Source organism: Carassius auratus, chromosome 10, assembly GCF_003368295.1.
Source record: "Carassius auratus strain Wakin chromosome 10, ASM336829v1, whole genome shotgun sequence".
NCBI lineage: Eukaryota > Metazoa > Chordata > Actinopteri > Cypriniformes > Cyprinidae > Carassius > Carassius auratus.
The window spans coordinates 14702795-14721274 of NC_039252.1; the positions used below are offsets into that span (position 1 = coordinate 14702795).

At 36.7% G+C, this 18480-nt stretch overlaps 1 protein-coding gene and 1 pseudogene across 4 annotated transcripts in view; both read left to right on the forward strand.

Annotated features, from left to right (window-relative positions):
- LOC113109995 (kinase suppressor of Ras 1-like) overlaps nt 1-16612 on the forward strand; it is a 28280-nt gene extending 11668 nt beyond the window's left edge. For 2 of the 4 annotated variants that reach the window (XM_026273961.1, XM_026273964.1), the window contains exons 2-19: nt 2316-2456; nt 4706-4853; nt 4927-5398; nt 7025-7200; nt 7619-7688; nt 7804-7887; nt 8673-8734; nt 8821-8930; nt 9042-9210; nt 9449-9490; nt 10572-10620; nt 10719-10782; nt 10962-11413; nt 11490-11586; nt 12793-12926; nt 12997-13128; nt 13212-13347; nt 13792-14251. In XM_026273961.1, coding sequence (XP_026129746.1) covers nt 2316-2456; nt 4706-4853; nt 4927-5398; nt 7025-7200; nt 7619-7688; nt 7804-7887; nt 8673-8734; nt 8821-8930; nt 9042-9210; nt 9449-9490; nt 10572-10620; nt 10719-10782; nt 10962-11413; nt 11490-11586; nt 12793-12926; nt 12997-13128; nt 13212-13347; nt 13792-13938 — 2685 coding nt within the window. In that variant the 3' untranslated portion in view covers nt 13939-14251. Of the gene's footprint in view, nt 1-2315; nt 2457-4705; nt 4854-4926; nt 5399-7024; nt 7201-7618; nt 7689-7803; nt 7888-8672; nt 8735-8820; nt 8931-9041; nt 9211-9448; nt 9491-10571; nt 10621-10718; nt 10783-10961; nt 11414-11489; nt 11587-12792; nt 12927-12996; nt 13129-13211; nt 13348-13791; nt 14252-15439 lie in introns of those variants that run through there. The other 2 variants (XM_026273962.1, XM_026273963.1) reach the window with 2 other exon arrangements.
- The window catches only part of LOC113109488 (neurofibromin-like), a 47817-nt pseudogene continuing 45096 nt past the window's right edge, over nt 15760-18480 (forward strand).

Genomic DNA, 18480 nt, shown 5'->3' on the forward strand with positions numbered 1-18480 from the left:
CTGATCATTGCAATAACACAAATGCATTTAAACAGAGCACAAATTGAGTGTAGTTTTAATATGCAGGGATCAGTTTGAGAATATAGGGATCATTATAATGATAATGTATGTATAATTTTGAATATACGAGAGGCTTCTATAAGTAGAGATCTGTTTGAATATGTAGGGATCATTATGAGTGGTGTGGACTTACGTTTGATTACATTTAATTACAGAGTTCATTTCAGTATGTAAGAATCTATTTGAATACTGAGTATTTTTGTAAATAGTTTAAATGTGTGAGTTTTGGACTTGATTTTAAGTATATAGAGATCAGTTTAAGTATACAGGAATCAGTTTAAGAATATACAGTAGGTAGCCATCATTTTAAGTAGCCTATATATTGATTGGTCTGAGTATTTAGTGATCAGTCTGAGTATACAGTTCAACTATGTGGACTTGAAGTATGCAGAAATCAGTTTGAGTATGCAAGGGATCCGTTTAAGTATTTCAACATCATTTGAAGTAAATAAAGAGCAGTTTTCATATTTATGGATCGTTTTATGTGGGGATGAATTTGAATGCATCAAGATCCGTTTGACTAAGTTTGAGTTTACTTTATTGTGATCCGTGAGTGAGAGAATATGGTTTTCATTTCATTTCGCATATATATGTATGTATGTCAGATTAAATGTAAAAAAAATCAATCGAATATGATTTTGGCATCAGTTTGAAAATAGAAATGTCTCTTTGAACATGCAGATAATTGTATGCACATCAGTTTAAATTATGCAGGGATCAATTTATATATTCTGTATGTGTATGTTGGTGTGTCTGGTAATGAAGATAGTGGGATGAAGTGTGTCTGGCCGCTGCTGTTTAACACGTGTATAAGCGTGCTGTTCTCATTAAAGCAGTGACTGCATGCGGCCGCAGTGGGATGAGGGGGGAAGTGTGAAAGGATGACTCGTTTTATGGCCATCGGCCTCATGGTAACTGGCCTCTGTGCGTCAGTGAGCTGCTGACCTGAACTGTCACAGCAGGTGAGACCTCCTCGTTCTCTCTCTCTGTCCCACTATTCCCCCCTTCCCTTCTTTCTGTCTCGCTGTGTCATCAGCGCTTCTGTTCTGCTGAGGTGTCCATGCGGCCCATCCAGAACGAGGGAATAGATGTGGTTTTTTGAGTGTATCGGTGAATTTGAGGTGGGTCAGCATTCTGCACCGAGCTGGAAAATTCCTCCTGAATAAGCCATTGTGGTTTGGGAGTGTGTTTATTATCCAGAACAGGCCAGACTGAGGAACAATCCTGCAGCCCAGTGCATACAGCTGGAAGCAGACGGCGACGGCTGCGTTCGACGTGACGGACCGTCTTAGCCGGCGTGTGAACTCTGCGTCTCGTGGAGCTGTGATGTCAGAACGCTCCCACCGTCAGCACAGTGTTCCGATGACACTCGGTTGCCATGCCAGCAGTGCAGTCGCCCCCATGAGGAGGGCTGCAGCTCCCTTCCATATAATAACAGTTATTTATAGCTGACAGCCCTGTTTGCTGAAGGGGAGCACAAAAAAGAGAGAGGGAGAGAAAATCCAGTTAGATTTCAAACTGCGTGTGCTCTGATGCCGTGTTATTTATCTGTCTTGCAGGTGTTGTGATTTAATGGCGACTGATGCTGATGAGAGACACCGCATTATGCAAAGCTTTGGATCGGTGTTAATTTGGGCATTTGTGACTTATTCATTTATATAGCAGAACGACACATATCCATTAATCTAATGGAAATCCATTAATCCATTAAAATCCATTAATTTAAATTTATATATATATATATATATATATATATATATATATATATATATATATATATATAATCTAAAATTAAACCATTCCACTCCACCTAAACAACATTTAATAACACAAAATTATGTTAAAATAAAATAAAATATACAAGAAATCTTGAAAACCGAAGATAGGTGAATAGCTTGTAAATGTTATATATGTCAGTGCGTAATATGTAATATGCATGCATACAGTATGTGTGTGCCCTTGTAAATGTGTACATAATGGGTATGCAAGCATACCTAAGTACTTGTGGAGACCACTGACCACTACAATATTTTGAGATTTCACATCCATGTCAATTAAATCTGAATTGAAATGATTATATGTGCATGTGTCCTTTGAGACGTCTATCATGTTCATGTACCAGTTTCTGATGAACTGTATGTGAAATTGTACTTTGGTTGTGTGTGAAACCGCAGAGGCAATAAAGGCTTCTAACAGACCACGCCCCCCCTGACGGCCCCTCCCTCATCTGCTCTGTGCTCTGCTGTCCCCTGCAGGTCAAGCTCATGAAGTACATCTGTAAACAGCTGCAGTGTAAGCAGAAGGTGCCAGACACAGAAAGGCCGCTGGCCCTGAACAGCTACCCACGGCTGGAGAACTGGTTACGCACCATCAACGTCAGACCTGAGCTCATAGAGGTAAGATGTTTCGGTTTTTTTGGAGGAGAGGGAATATTCCTGTAAATATTCAGTACTTTGATAGTCACCTGTTTTTACACAAAAATGCAATTTATCCATGTAGCAATGTGACTCTCAGAAGGCCAATCAGTGGGTACAGTATATATGTCTGGATAATATTTCATACCAAATAAAAAAAAAAAAATCAGAAAAGTAATAAATTTTTATATATAAAAAAAAGGGAAAAAAAGAAAAAATAGTATCTGGTGATTTTGTGATTGTCATGTAAATATTCGTTATTTAATGTGTGTTTATGTAATGTGCTCTATCATTTATGTTTTTGATTAATAGAAATAAATAAAAAAATTAAATAAAAAAACATGGTTTTATTTGTCTGGATACTATTTCACAAAAATTTATTTTTTTGTAAAAAAATAAAATAATAATAATGTTTTTATATGTATCTATGTATATATTTATATCTATCTATCTATCTATCTATCTATCTATCTATCTATCTCTATCTATATATCTATCTATCTATCTATCTATCTATCTATCTATCTATCTATCTATCTATATATATATATATATATATATATATATATAGATAGATAGATAGATAGATATAAATGCATCATATAAATAAAATAAAAAAAGACTGCAAGTGACGTCACTAGTGGAAGCGCAGGTGTCTGAGATTGTAAGTGCATGTCTGCATCTTGCCTATCATTATTACCCAATTAAACGATGTCAGAGCTTCCTCTAGGAATGTGTGAGGCTGGACTCAAATCTTCTTAGAAATTCACTAACTCTAACAAAAACATATTATTGAGTGTTCATTTGAGCGCGTGTTGATATGTTTTATGCTTTGTAGTTCAGTATCCTTGAGTAAAGCTGAGGAATTAGAAAATCTGCTGTGTTTTGGCAGTTTGGCCACAGCCACATTCCCAGCAGACCCGAGCTACACCAACTCTAATTACCCAGCATGCTGAGTCAGCCTCTCTCTCTCTCTCTCTCTCTCTCTGACACTGATCTACTCCTACATTACATAGCATCCATTCTCACGGACAGCAGTGGACTTTCCTCATTTTATTCTGCTCAGCTAAATCATTTGCTTATTTGTGGTACGATACTTTGTCATATACATGTCATTTCATTTTAGAATTGCTTTTCTTACTTCTCATATCCTGTGCTCTTTAGTATGAATGGCATTAAAAATAAAGCCCCCAAAATAAATCAGGTTGTGAGATTTACTACATATTTACAGTATGATTGTGTGAGATGTTCTGGAATAATTTGTTATTAATATCAGTCCAGCTATTCACTTCAAATCAATCACACAGATTTGTAATTAGGGAATGAGATTAATTAGTTCTAAGAGGTCATGTGTACTGGGAATTTGAAGAGCTTTATTCACAAGAGAATGCACTGATTTAAGTATGTGTGTCCTGTTGTATGTGTCCCTAAATAACACGAATAACCCTCTAATTGACAGGCATCTTGCTGATGTCTTTAAAAGTGTTTCCTTATTATTTAAAGAGTTTGCATGTCAGAATAAACACACAGGCACATGATTCATATTCGCATCATCTAAATAGAGGAAACATAAAATAAAATAATGTCAGGCTGACCAGATTTACATCAATTTTATCACATAATGGGAAATATTATTACAGTTTAAAATAATTGTTTCCAATTTTAATGTGTTTTAAAATATAATATATTTTTGTTATGGAAGGCTGAATTTTCAGCATCATTACTCCAGTCTTCAGTGTGACATGATCCTTCAGAAATCTAAAATGCTGATTTAGTGCTTAAGACACATTTCTTATTATTGTCAATGTCGAAAACAGTAGGGCTGCTTGTTTTTTGTAAACCATTTACTGTCACTTTTGATCACTTGAATGCATCATTATTGCATGAAATAATAAAATCTTACTGACCAAAATTTTAAAGAGGTCATTGGATGCAACCTGCACTTTTACAAGTTGTTTGAACTGAAATGTGTGTTGGCAGTGTGTGTACACAACCAATCTGTCCTGAAAAAATCCACCTAGTGTTTTTTATCTCGTTAAACCTAGACTTACTGTTCACAGTATATCAGTGCAAATTTAAATCTAATAGTGACTCTGATGATGTAACCAATCAAATCCTAATGGATAATATAAAATCTATTTTTTTTTCCTTACATTGTTCTGGTTCACATTGCCGAAGTGTTTTTAAAAAGGTATTTTAGACTGTCGTTCTGTCTCTCTGGCTCTTATCAGGCAGTGAACGTGAAGCTGTCCTTGGATGTGCTGCTGCAGATGCCCAACAGTCAGGTGAAAGAAACCATGAGACGGCTGGGCTCCAGTTCAGAGGACTGCACCAGGCTGTGCGCTGCCCTTAACTGTTTAAAGAGTGCCTCTGAGTCAGGTGAGCGCTCTTTCCCTGAGATTCCCCCAATACTACATATCTTCTGAATTGACTTTAACTTTATGTCCTTCAGGGGAGTTTAAAGAGGACAGCGGTTGTTGGTTCTCCGAGCCCATGAGGCGGGACAGTGGCGGCTTGACTCCAGTGGACCAGATTCCATTACTAGGAGGTTCCATGCGTCCCCACAGCCCTTCCCCTTTGGCCCGGCCCATGACCACTCCCTCCACCCCCTCTACGCCCCTCACCACCTGCCCATACCCCCGCTACATCATGTCGCCCGGCGAGGCTCACATTTACCACGGTTACGCAGAGAGTCTGACCGACCCCAGCCCGTATTACACCTCCCGTCCCGTCAGACTCCATGGACACACCTCGACTCCACCCATAACCCCTCCCTCCCGGAGGAGACACCGCCACAAGCCTCCCTGCACACCTCCTCCACCGTCCCGCAAAGTTCTGCACCTCCTCCCAAACATCTCGCTGCCCCGCAGCAAGAGCCACGAGAGTCAGCTCGGACACCGCATCGAAGATACACCCGCTAACAAGTAGGTCACGAGGAAATGAACCACAAAAGTACACACGTCAGAAAGTACTTTGTCAAAGTATTTAACGTTATAAAGCCTACATTATACATATTTCATAAGTTTCTAAGGCATAAGATTGTTCTAAATGTTCAATAAATTCCATTTATAATATGTCAGGTTTTATAGGGTTAATTCACTGGAATCGACTCATAAGTCATCCCTGTTTCTTTGCAGTGACTAATAGCAATCTGTGATGATGTAAAAACCAATAACACCAACAATGTGACCACAGAATAACGACACTGTTTGCCGGCTGTTTCATGACATTTTTGTTGCTGTTTGTTCGATATGGGCTGATTCAGATATTTTCTGTCCAAGATATTAGTCAAAAGTTTGGACACACATGACAAAAATGTGCGTAATGATTTTAAAACATTTTAATCTGAACACTCAGGCTTAATAAAAAATAAATAAAATAAAAGTAATAAATTATGCATACATATTATTTCCTTATAAACTCATTTTAATATAATTATATGAATTGTACTAGTGCTGTAAAAGCAATTAATTGTGATTAATCGCATCGAAAAAATAGGTGTTTTCATTTACATAATATATGTGTGTACTGTGTGTATTTATAATGAATATACGGAATAAATACACACACATGCATGTATATATTTCAGATTTTTTTTTTTAATATATATTAAATATATTTATTTATAATATAAATTATATAAATATAAATATAGATGTAAATATTTTCTAAATATACACTGTATGTGTCTGTATTTATATTTACATAATAAATACTCACACACATATATAATGGAAACAAAACTTTTATTTTGAATGCGATTAATCGCGATTAATTGTTTGACAGCACTAAATTGTACTAAATGATGCAGCTGGACTACATAGTGATGGAAATCAGCTAACAAATGTCCAGCATAATGTACATGGAAACATACTATATTATAGTATGTTGTACTATGTTATATGATATTTGTAAAGAAAGAGAAGAAGATTACACAGAGAGAGAATGCATTATTTTACATTATTATTATTGTCAGGGAACACACACAAACAAGTAGATACAAATGCAGTGTTTATTAGGGGAATCCAAAAATCATATATCCAGCCAGGCAAAGGTCAAAATCCAGGTAAGCAGTCAAAACAAGAAACATGAACATCCGCAAGGAAACACGAAATACAGAGTGACATAAGACAAGGACTCCATAACCATGACAGAAACAAACAGGGTATTTCTAGGCATGTGCAATCAATGTAAGTGGGGACAGCTGTGTGCAATGAACAGTGATGAGTCCAGACAAACGCTTGTGGGAAATGCAGTTCCTGAAGTGGGGTGATGATATGGGGAAGTGAGACCTCTAGTGGACACCCAAGGGATACACGAACCAGACAATTATCATCATTATTATAAATAGATTTTTTAAAGCATTAATGCATTTGGCATTGAATAAATGTTTGTTTCCTCCAAATTGACAGAAATATTTTTTTATAACAGGAAATGTGCATGTTCATGTTTCATTGACCGAGCAGGCTGAACTTGTGCAATTAATACCAAATTAACCAGATAGCAGCCGAATTATTGGCCTGACATTGACCGTCTTTCGTTATTCTTAGGTGTGTGAAGAAAAACAAGCTGTTTCTGAATGTTCAGATTAATGGGAACGGTTGTGAGGACTCTCCATCTCGCTCGCCCACTCTCTCCACATGGACCCCTGGGGCAGCACCCGCCACGGCCCCGTACACTTTGCCAGGCACTCCCACACTACAGGAAGAGCACATCGGCCTGCGGAGTGAGTTCAGCAGCACAATCACAGCATTTCAAAGACATGCACAGTCCTTGACTGAGCAGATCTGTAGTTCAAATAGACCAGACTGCAGTGAAGTGCCTGCTGAATGCTGATCAGACTGAGGTCAAAGTTCAACCTCTCAGAGTGAAGAGGAAGCTCTCACCTGCGCTCTACACACTCAAAATACTCCTGCTATCACTGACGGTTTATTTCAGAGAGCAGAGTAAATGATTCACCAGCAGATCTCTTTTAAAGCACAGCTGTTTACTAAGAGTTTACTACTGAGTCTAGACGAGTGTTTCTTATGTTTTGGAGGTCCAGTATATCTGGTGGTTTTGTTATGTCTAAAAGCGTGCTGTTTAGAGATACTTATTCAAATGAAGTCTCTAGTTTAAACTGTCTCTGTTCTGTTGCTCTCTAGATAATGTTGCTGTCCACCGCAGCTCACCTCAAGCTCTGCGGAGAGACATCGGGCTGGCTGTCACTCACAGGTAACCCCGCCTCTTAGGGTTTCCTTTATTGAACAAAATCGGTGGAAATGATTGTTGAAATTTGTCCTGGAAACAGAAAGATATTTTGTGTGTGTGTGTGTATGTGTGTTTATAGGTTTTCTACAAAGTCTTGGCTCTCTCAGACATGTCAAGTGTGCCAGAAAAACATGATATTTGGGGTGAAATGCAAACACTGCAGGTGAGTAAAATATATATTTTTTTTTTATAATTTTGTCTCCCTCATGTTGTTCCGAACCCATGTGACTTAATTTCTTCTGTTGAACATAACTAAAGATAACTAACCGAACAATTTCAGGTCCCATAATTGTTTTGTCCATACACACTGAAAATCAATGGGAACTGAAGCTGTTTAGCTACCAACATTCTTTAAAATATCTAAAAACTTAAAATATTCCTCGCTAATGTTCAGTATCCAAGTCATATTTCACATCCCGAAAAGAAAAAACAGCTTTATTTTGCATAAAAGATTAAACCTATTTTAAGGATGAGTTTAATTTTTTAATTATTTTTTGCTTTGTGATTATTTTCTAAGTGAAAAGAAAAAACAAATTCAACTGAATTTCCATTGCAACAGTGCAGAACATATAATCATCTTTATTATAATACAGTACTGAAAGTCAACCTGCCATCCATGCAATGATTTTTTTTTTTTTATTAAAACCAGTATGAATTAAATTCAGTTTAGTACAAACTACCATTGCTGAAAATACTACATACATTTACAATTATAATATAATATATTGTTCACCATCCTTAAAAAATTATATATATATATATATATATATATATATATATATATATATATATAGTGTCATAGTTATATATAGTTTTTATAACCTCTGAATGTTCTCAACTAGTTTTGTGGGTTACCCAAGAAAACTACACTCATTAACTGCTGTTGTCTTTGTGTCCTCAGAGTAATGTGAATATCACACATTCATGTCTCGTCTTATCCTCTCGTAGGTTAAAGTGTCACAACAAATGCACTAAAGAAGCTCCGCCCTGCAGAATCTCCTTTTTGCCCAGTAAGATTCTCTCATCTGTTGCTCACATATAAGAACATCAATAATGACAGACATGTTTTTCTAATCATTTCATGTGTGTCTCTCAGTCACAAAGATTCGTAGGACTGAGTCTGTACCCTCGGACATTAACAACCCCGTGGACCGTCCCCCCGAAGCGCCACAGTTCGGGACGCTACCGAAGGCAATAACAAAGAAGGTACTTGGTTCCTGTGTGACAGAATGTGACAGTATATATTCTCCAGATTATGTACATTGTGTCATTTTTTTTAAACAATTCTGCGGCATCAATTTGGTTCCATTCTTGCAGGATCAACCACCGGTGTTGAATCAGCTGGACTCTAGCAGTAACCCATCCTCCACCACTTCCTCTACGCCTTCATCTCCCGCCCCCTTCCAGCATAGCAATCCTCCAAGTGTAACCCCGCCCCCAAACCCCTCCCCTAAGGGCCACCGTGACAACCGCTTCCACTTTCCAGGTAAGCACCTGTAAACACTGACACTGCAATAAATGAACACATGAGCTGATACTACACTGATTAATACATAACACACACATCTGCATTAATCCCAGGCAAAAAATAAAAATGCTGATATTCAGGACTCTTTATCTGCATGTAACACTGTAACTCAACATAAGGCATAATGGGACTTGGCCTCTAACCCCAGACTGTCTCTCTGTCTGCTTCCTGCCTGTCTTCCTCTTGTGTGGCAAAGCTGCCTGTTATTTTCAGCACCGACAGCAGTTCATCTTTCCTGGTGAGTTAACAAACAAACTCTGTCGTGTTCTTCAGCCCTCGTAATGACCTCCAGGAATCAGAGGGGCAAATGCAATAAACAGTTGCAGCATCTGAGTGAGATATTTTAACACAGTTATTCATTAAATAGTGAAAAAATAACAAATGTATCATGATAAATAAATGCATGTTATTTCATATAAAATATACAAAGTGCTAAAATCAGGCGTATATTCAGTCTCGCACTATGGTGGTGAACAGAAAAGCCCAAAAAACAGTAAAAAAAAAAAAAAAAAATACAATTTCAGTCAATAAAAGCATAAGAAAATGAAATATTTGTAAAAGAAAAAAGAAATATATATATATATATATAAATTAATTAATTAATTAGCTAGAATGAAAAAAAGACTATTATTCTAAACTAAAACTATTAAAAAGTTTTATTTTTTATTAAAATAAAATCTTTAAAAAAGTCACGCTGAACAAATCTATATACAAGCACAAAAAACACAAAATGAAAATTAAATGTATGAAAAGTGACAACTAATATAAAAAAAATACTTAAATAGAAATTTTAAAAAGCTAATAAAAATGACAAAGGCAAACATCATAACTGAAGATATAAAAATGTAAGCTAATTTGTAATATGAAAAAATACTATGATAGTACACTGAATGCTTCATGCTGCTAACGTTATTCTGATAAGAACAATAAAGTACCTCTTATCTAAATAAATCTTATTTTTTCCCCTTCATTTTATGGATTCCTTGTCTAAAACAATGAAATTCAGCAGACTTTCAGTCATGAAATGGCTAGCATAGTCTCCAGCACGTCATTTTGACCAGTCTGCAGTAAACTTTTACAAATGTGCAAATCTGAGCAATGCCTAAAGTAATGTGTTTGGCATGTTTTGCATGCTGGTGTTTATGCAGAAGCAGGTTACACTTGTGAGATGAGCTGCACCCTGCTGGTGATTTGTGGCGCTGCATGTTACATTGAGCGATAATAAAATCAGTAATTCTGCATCGGTGCAACTAGAAATAACATGTTTACAGAGTCTTTCAAACATAATACACTGGTCAATATCATCATGTCTTTTACAGATGTGTGCAGTCCCATCATCCTTCATTCAGATGGCCTCCCAGACACAGTGTAAGTAACTGTAAAATTACTGCTCAGAAGTGTAAATATACTGCTGCCTGTTCTGCATTCAGTCATAATGACAGCTAAATATTTCATTTTATATACAGTAACGAGATCGATCCATCAGTGGAGGAGATGCACGCAGAACAAGACGAGGAAGATGACCGAGAGGTGAGACGCTTGCGGAACAAAAATCAGATTTTGTATGTGGAATACAGATATAATATAAAATAGGCATTGTTTTTCCTCTGTAACCATTTACAAAGTTGGAAAGAGCGTGACACAGAAATTGTTTCGGTCTTAAGTCGCACTTCCAGCACTACTCATTGTGGTTGGTTCCTCTCGTCTAGGATCTTGAGGAGGAAGAAGAAGAGGAAATAGAAGCAGAGGAGGAAGAAGATGTAGCAGAGGAGGAGGACATGGAAGAGCTGAACCACGGCTCAGAAGGAGAGTGTGAAGGAGACGAGCTGGACGACCTGCCCAGCACAAGAGGAGGAACCCACTGGAAAGGTCCCATCTCTCGTAAGGCCAGCCAGACCAGCGTCTACCTGCAGGAGTGGGACATTCCCTTCGAGCAGCTGGATCTGGGCGAGCTCATCGGGAAGGGTCGCTGGGGCCGGGTCCATCGCGGCCGCTGGCACGGAGAGGTGGCCATCCGGCTCCTGGAGATCGACGGAAACAACCAGGACCACCTGAAGCTCTTCAAGAAGGAGGTGATGAACTACAGACAGACGCGGCACGAGAACGTCGTCCTCTTCATGGGCGCTTGCATGGCCCCGCCTCATCTCGCCATCATTACCAGGTGAAGTTTCAAACATCTGAGTCCGTCGAGTGATCGAGAGATGGTCTCTGACAAGCACGTCTTCATCTCCCCACAGCTTCTGCAAAGGCCGGACGCTGTATTCCGTCGTGAGGGACACCAAAAACACGCTGGACATCAATAAGACTCGACAGATCGCGCAGGAGATTGTGAAGGTAGTGCTTGCATGTTTAAGGACCGTGTTTTTCATCATAGTTGGGAAAGCTTGTATGGTGCTGAAGAAAGATAAACAATCTAGTGCTTCTATGACAATCTATGAGATTTATAATATTGGTCAGAAGAAAGAAATAGGTCAAATTTGTCATCATTGCCATTGCATTCGAAACTCTCATGCAGCAGAATTAAATATTTTTATGTTATTTAATATTGAGATAATAAAAGTCTATAGTGTTAAAAATGTACACTAGTGGTCAAAAGTTTGGAATAATTATTTTTTTGAAAGTGTTCACCAAGGCTGCATGCTTTTTTTTTTTTTAGAAAATCATTAAAAAAAGAATAATGTGAAATAAGTTTAAATTGTTAAAAAACTTTCTATTTGAATATATTTATTCTTGTGATGGAAAAGCTGAATTTGCATCAGCCATTACTTCAGTATTCTCTATCAGATGATCTTTTAGAAACCTTATAATTTTAATATGTTGATTTGGGGCTCGGCTATTGTAAATTATTATTGGCGCTTGATTATTAACAATATTTATTAATATAAATATATATTATCAGTCTTTTACTGTGTACTGTTTTTGTGGAAACCATAAATTGTGGATTCTTGGAATGAAAAGTTCAAAAGGACAGCATTTATTTGACCGAAATCTTTTGTAAATCTTTCGAATGGTGTATCACAGTTCCCACAAAATATTAAGAAGAATTTTTTTTCAATCAGACCAGAGTAATGGGTGCTAAATATTCAGCTTTGCATCGCAGGAATAAAATAATTGATTTTAAAATGTATTAAAATGGAAAACTATATTCTTAAATTGCAATAATATTGTAATCCAATATATAAATATACTGCACATACAGTAGATTTAGTCATTTCTTTCAAATACAATTTGTAAATTTATGTAGATTTTATAAATAATTTGTTATAAATACATTTGATCATTTATAAATTCATTTGTAAGTAGTTTTGGATAAAAGCATCTGCTAAATGAATAAACTTAAATGCATGACTCTAAAAATCCAAACATTTGTCTGCTAGTGTACATTATTTTAAGTAAAAAAAAATAATAATATGAAAACACTTTGCTAGATAAATTTACAATGGTAATAAGTGTGGAAACACTTTTGTGAAAGTGCTTGATGTGTTGTGTATGTGTGTGGTTTGTACGAGTCACGTCTCGCTTGTGCTTCCTGTATTTCAGGGAATGGGCTATCTTCATGCTAAGGGCATCGTTCACAAGGACCTTAAATCCAAAAACGTCTTTCATGACACAAACAAAGTAGTAATAACTGACTTTGGCCTTTTTGGGATCTCTGGAGTGGTTCAGGAGGGCCGGTAAGTCACTGCATTACTCTTGATAACATGGACTGGCACTGACGGTTTAAAGTGTCTGTTGTGTTTTTAGACGGGAAAACGAGCTGAAGCTTCCTCACGGGTGGATCTGTTATTTGGCTCCAGAAATCGTGCGTAAGATGAGTCCCGGAAACAACGAGGACAGGCTTCCGTTTTCTAATGCGGCTGATGTTTACGCCTTTGGGTGAGAAATGGACTTGACTTCAGACATAACTCATCCCCAGATAGTGCTGCGTTGACCTGCCGCCTTTCTCTGCTCTTTTTCAGCACCATCTGGTACGAGCTGCAGGCGAGAGACTGGCCCATCACCAGTCAGCCCGTAGAGGCCACCATCTGGCAGGTGGGCAGTGGAGAGGGCATCAGGAGGGTCCTGGCAGAGATCAACTTGGGAAAAGAGGTCACGGTGAGTGCCACAAGTCTATTTATTATTTGACACATGCTCAGTGAAATGATGCTACTCCACTGCACTTCCCATGCCAAGAGTCGAACCCAGACCATTTATGGGTGAGAATTAGGTCATGTGACAGCTAGACCATATTGGAAATTTAAAAATAAAATTAAAAAATAGCATCATTTAGAAATATATAAATATTTTTTTTATAGTTTAATGTAGTTGTATATCATGCTAACTATTTGTAAATAATAAACGTATGAATTTCTAAGTCTAAATTCTTTTAATTTAATTTCATAGTTTAATACTGTTTAAGTCATGTTTAAGAGAAGCAGAAAACACTAAAGTGCTACCTTATAATTGGACCAAAATGAGGTGTCTCAGGCGTTCTCCTTGTAAAAACCATCCAAAGGTCAGCTGTTTGTGCTGATTGCTGGATTCCTGTCCGTCCCGCAGGAGATTCTGTCTGCCTGCTGGTCATATGATGCTCGGAATCGGCCCACGTTCACGCAGCTGGCCGACATGCTGGAGAAACTGCCCAAACTCAACCGCCGCCTGTCTCATCCTGGCCACTTCTGGAAGTCTGCAGAGTACGTATCCTAGAAGCTGGCACGCTGTGAAAAGAGGACAAACAGGTGGAAGAAACCTGCGCAGTCTGCAGAAACGAGGACAGAGATGACCTCAGAGACACCGCAGTGAATCAAATGTGTTGTTTGTTTGGTTCCTTTCTGTCTGACCTTCTCTTCACTTAAGACTATTTTTATCTTGTTCAGTCATTATTTTTATCAGCAGCGCCTGTCTAACATTCAGAAGAGCAGGATCAGCACTTGGAGAGAAACTTTTAAATTGGAAAAATAAGCAATTTAATAACAATACAAATTATGTAAAATAAATAATACACACACACACACACATACACACCACACACACGCACACACACACATATATACATAATTAGTAGTGTTTAATGCAAATATAATATAACTTTTGTTTATTTGTTTGTTTGCTGGTTTTTATTGTATTGGTTATACTTAAACAAAAATACACTACTACTACTATTTAATGCAAATAATAATACTTATTACGTATGTATTTAAATAATAACAACAATCATTGTTTATTATTATTATTATTAATAATGTTATTATATTTAATAACAAAATAATAATAATTATAATAAGCTTTATTACTTATATTTGAATCCCATGATTATTAGTAGTCTTTAATGCAAATAATAATAATAATTATAGATGGATTTAAATAATAAAAACAATCACAATAATTGTATTTTAATAATAATAATAATCATAATAATAATTGTTTTACTATTTTTATATTATAATATTTGTATAATTTATAATAACAACAAAATAATAATAAATTTTATTACTTATATTTTTTGTCCCATAATCATAACAATTTAATTATAGCAATGAAATTGTTTAAAATAACTACACACACACACACACATAAATGATTGTTAGTAGTAGTATTTAATATAAATAATATTAATAATTATTGGTGATGTGTTAAGATAACAACAACAATTCTTTATTAATTATTTAATAATTGTTTATTAGATATTTATTTTATATATTGTAATTAATATCTGCAAATTTATAATAATTATTACTTCTTACAATTAATATGATTTTTTTCTAGTATTATTTTTCTAGTAGTGTTTGCTAGTAATTTCAGCTTTTTCATACTAAATATGTAGAATATAATTATTTCTTCAGCCTCAAGTTTTAGATGATCTCTTTGCTTCTTTGCACTCTTAACTTCCTTTCCTTCATTCCTGAAAGTGCATTAAGTAATTGAATTCCAAAAATGTAAATGATGCTCTCTTAGTCTGTTGTATTGTGTATATAAAGGTGGTGCTTCTGATTTCACTCATCACTGTAGCTTCCATCTTGAGAGCACAAGACCAGTTAAATAGTAGGCACTTTATGACAAACAAAAAATTGCTTAATGCACCTTTAACAGTCTTTCCTACTGCTAATTTCTTCTCCAACTGTAAATTCATAACTGTAGATCTATGGGTTTTGCTCTCTAATCTGCTTCTCTTTCTGTTTTTGTCTATGTTTATTTCTTGTCGTTGTAGGTTGTAGCCGCGTGCCTGAAACATGAGCAATGCAAAACACAATTCCTGGCTCTGCCTTGCATGCCTGCTGAAAGCCTGACCTCTTCTGGACTTACAAACTAACATCGCCTGCTCTTCTGTCTCTCACTTTCTTTGATTCTGTGGGTGTTGGGATGGGCGACTGCTGTGGCGATGTGTAAAACGAAACGCTTTGCCTTTTTTTATTCCTATTCCTATTATTATTTTCGGAGTGTGCGACTGGTTCTCCCTTTCTGCTCCGGTTCGTGATGTCACGTGACGCATTTTTCCCCGCTGGATTTGCAGGATTCAGTGACACTACGATGAAGATGTTCTTCTCTCTCTCTTCCTCTCCTGTGGTCTTGGTGCCTCTTAGTCCTGTGTGACATGCGCTGCTTCCGTCTCTTATTGGCTCGTCTGGTTCATGCTAACACACCTTTAGTTGTCACTCTTCCTCCACGGTGTCCGATAGTAGACGTTTTGTTCCACAAATGATAATGTTCTTGATGGAGAGTTGTTAGCTGTGGGTGTCTAACAAAATTTTGTGTGTGAGTCACATGAGGGCCCTTTCTGAGCACAGATTGCGAAAATGAGCCAAAGAGAAGCAATGTGCGTCTTCTCACCCGACAGAGCCTGATTTTCCATGAAGAAGATGAAGAACGTTTGTATTCAAGCAAGATTTCGATGAACCCAGCAGAACAGTGTGCATAGGTTGTGTAAACATGAAATCTCATGCGTGTTTGTGTGTAACGTGCGTGTTTGTAATATTGTGTATGTGGAAGGATGTGTGTTTGTTTGTTCTGTGAAAGACTGGACTTTTGGAAAGACTGTGGTTTGGAAATATCAATGACATTGTAAAATATTAATGTATAAATATGGTTTATTTATTGTACAGTCAATGAACCGAAATCTTTTAATATTTATATGGACATTTTATATAAATATATATACTGTACATCATGACATTTTGAATAGGTACTGCTGTGCTATCCCAGATGTATATATTCTTTATATTTTTTCATGTAAAAAAAAACAAACAAAAAAACAAAACATGGAAACTTTTTTTAAATGGGTTGATAAATGTCATGTACAGTCATATTTTTGTATTGCATGTGACTACTGTACACAGTGTCTGTTCTCATCCTTGAAAGACAATAAAATCGAGCTTGTCACGTGTCTGTGGTCAAATCTATACTCGTTAGAATTTGCAGTGATTTGTGACGTCAGACAGAATTAAACGTGTTTATGATGATATTACAATATGAATTGTTTTTCATATTGCGCAGAACATGCTTAAACCTTAAGTATACAAGTGTGTGTTTTAACACCCTAAATTAAACGAATGTTCCGGGTTGAGGTGTGTGACCAAATAATTACTGAAAAACCTGTAATTGTCAACCACTCATCTGAACATTTAGGATAAATATAGGCTACAACAATTGCCTCAGACTTCCAAGCACATAACTGTATGTAATTATGAATAAACTCCCTCTCCCTCTCATTGAGCACAATTCTGTTTGATGTTATAATAATGAAAAAGACTCATGTCTTGTAGATATTAAGACTTCATTTGCGAAAAACCAAACAAAACGCGAGAGTTCAGAATAATGGTTTCTCTCAGGGTTATACCTGTAATGACCTGTAGAGGTCAGTGTTACACCGTCTCACTGAAGAAAGTCCAACCCAGAACTGAGTCAGGTGTATCAATACATAGTTTCACACAGTGAAGCACTTGATACCACTTTGATGGTATGACCTTTATTTTTCTTTAAAAATCGTTTTTCTCTTTCAAAGCTGTAACTAACAAAGCACTCAGAGGTTAAAGAAACTACATGTTACACTTGAGTGCTGCAGGCCCCTCAGTGTCTGTGGAAGATAACACCCTGCTGTTTAATGTACTGATTACAATGAATGAAAGAATGATATATATGTGTGTGTGTGTGTGTGTGTGTGTGTGTGTGTGTGTGTGTGTCTTATTGTTAAAGAACAGTGAAGTTTGCATGGTCATATCAAAGCATTCAACTGAGATTCAAACTTCCTGAAGCCCGTGGAGTGGGTCCAGATTGTCATCACCTGATTCAAGGAGCAGGTCAGAGCTCCTCTAGACCTCTCTGAATGCCTCGTCTGCTACTCTGTTATCATTCTGATGCTGTTGTGTTTATATCCTGTAACAACGTTCAGTGCTTGGGAATTAACTAGTTTAGTAGTACATGTTGCTCAGCATCCTCTACTGAACCTGAAACTATGTTCTTACCAACTCTAAACCGAAGCAAACCCTACTAACCTAAAATCATAGGGCAAGGGTTCATCTCAAATTGTAGGTGTAGGATTAGGGTCAGGGTTGCCCATATGCTCTAGATTCAGTGTAAAAAAACATTGAGTATCTGTCCATTAAATAAATGCAATTGAGATGAAACATTCTGCATATTCAAAGCATTACAATTACCCAATAAGACAATCCTTAAATAAATGAATTATAGTTCTGGGCAAAACAGAGGGTGTATACGATGAGTGCCTTTGTGTGTGTATATTGAGACCACTGTACCATGTATGCATCTTTATTAATATTTTAATCTAGTCATTTATTTTATTTTCTAGCCAGGTAGAAGGCTATGAATGTTTGAATGCCTTTGGATATCCTTGAACATTCAGTTGATTTTTAGTCTAGAAAGTTTTATGTTCAATTATGATAACATCATTGTATACACACATCTTAAAAACAGTGTATTCACATGCATACTAAATCATAAATATCACATAAATGTAAAATAAGCTCTGACTGTAAATCATATCTTTTTTTTGTGATGAGTAAACACATATATAGGCTTTCAAGGGTTAAAATCATGTCCATGATTGGTTGACCAAATGTTGCTCCAGGAACGTGTCCTGCTTTTGTAATTCAGATCATGTGAGATGAGGTATTGTTTAAACTTTCACTTCATTTAAACCTGCAGCTGTGCTTAATTTTGGGGGAACCCGATTCGGTGGCGTATACACACTGACCAGTGTAAGTCTCAGAGTCTGTCCAGCCAACAGGAGCACGG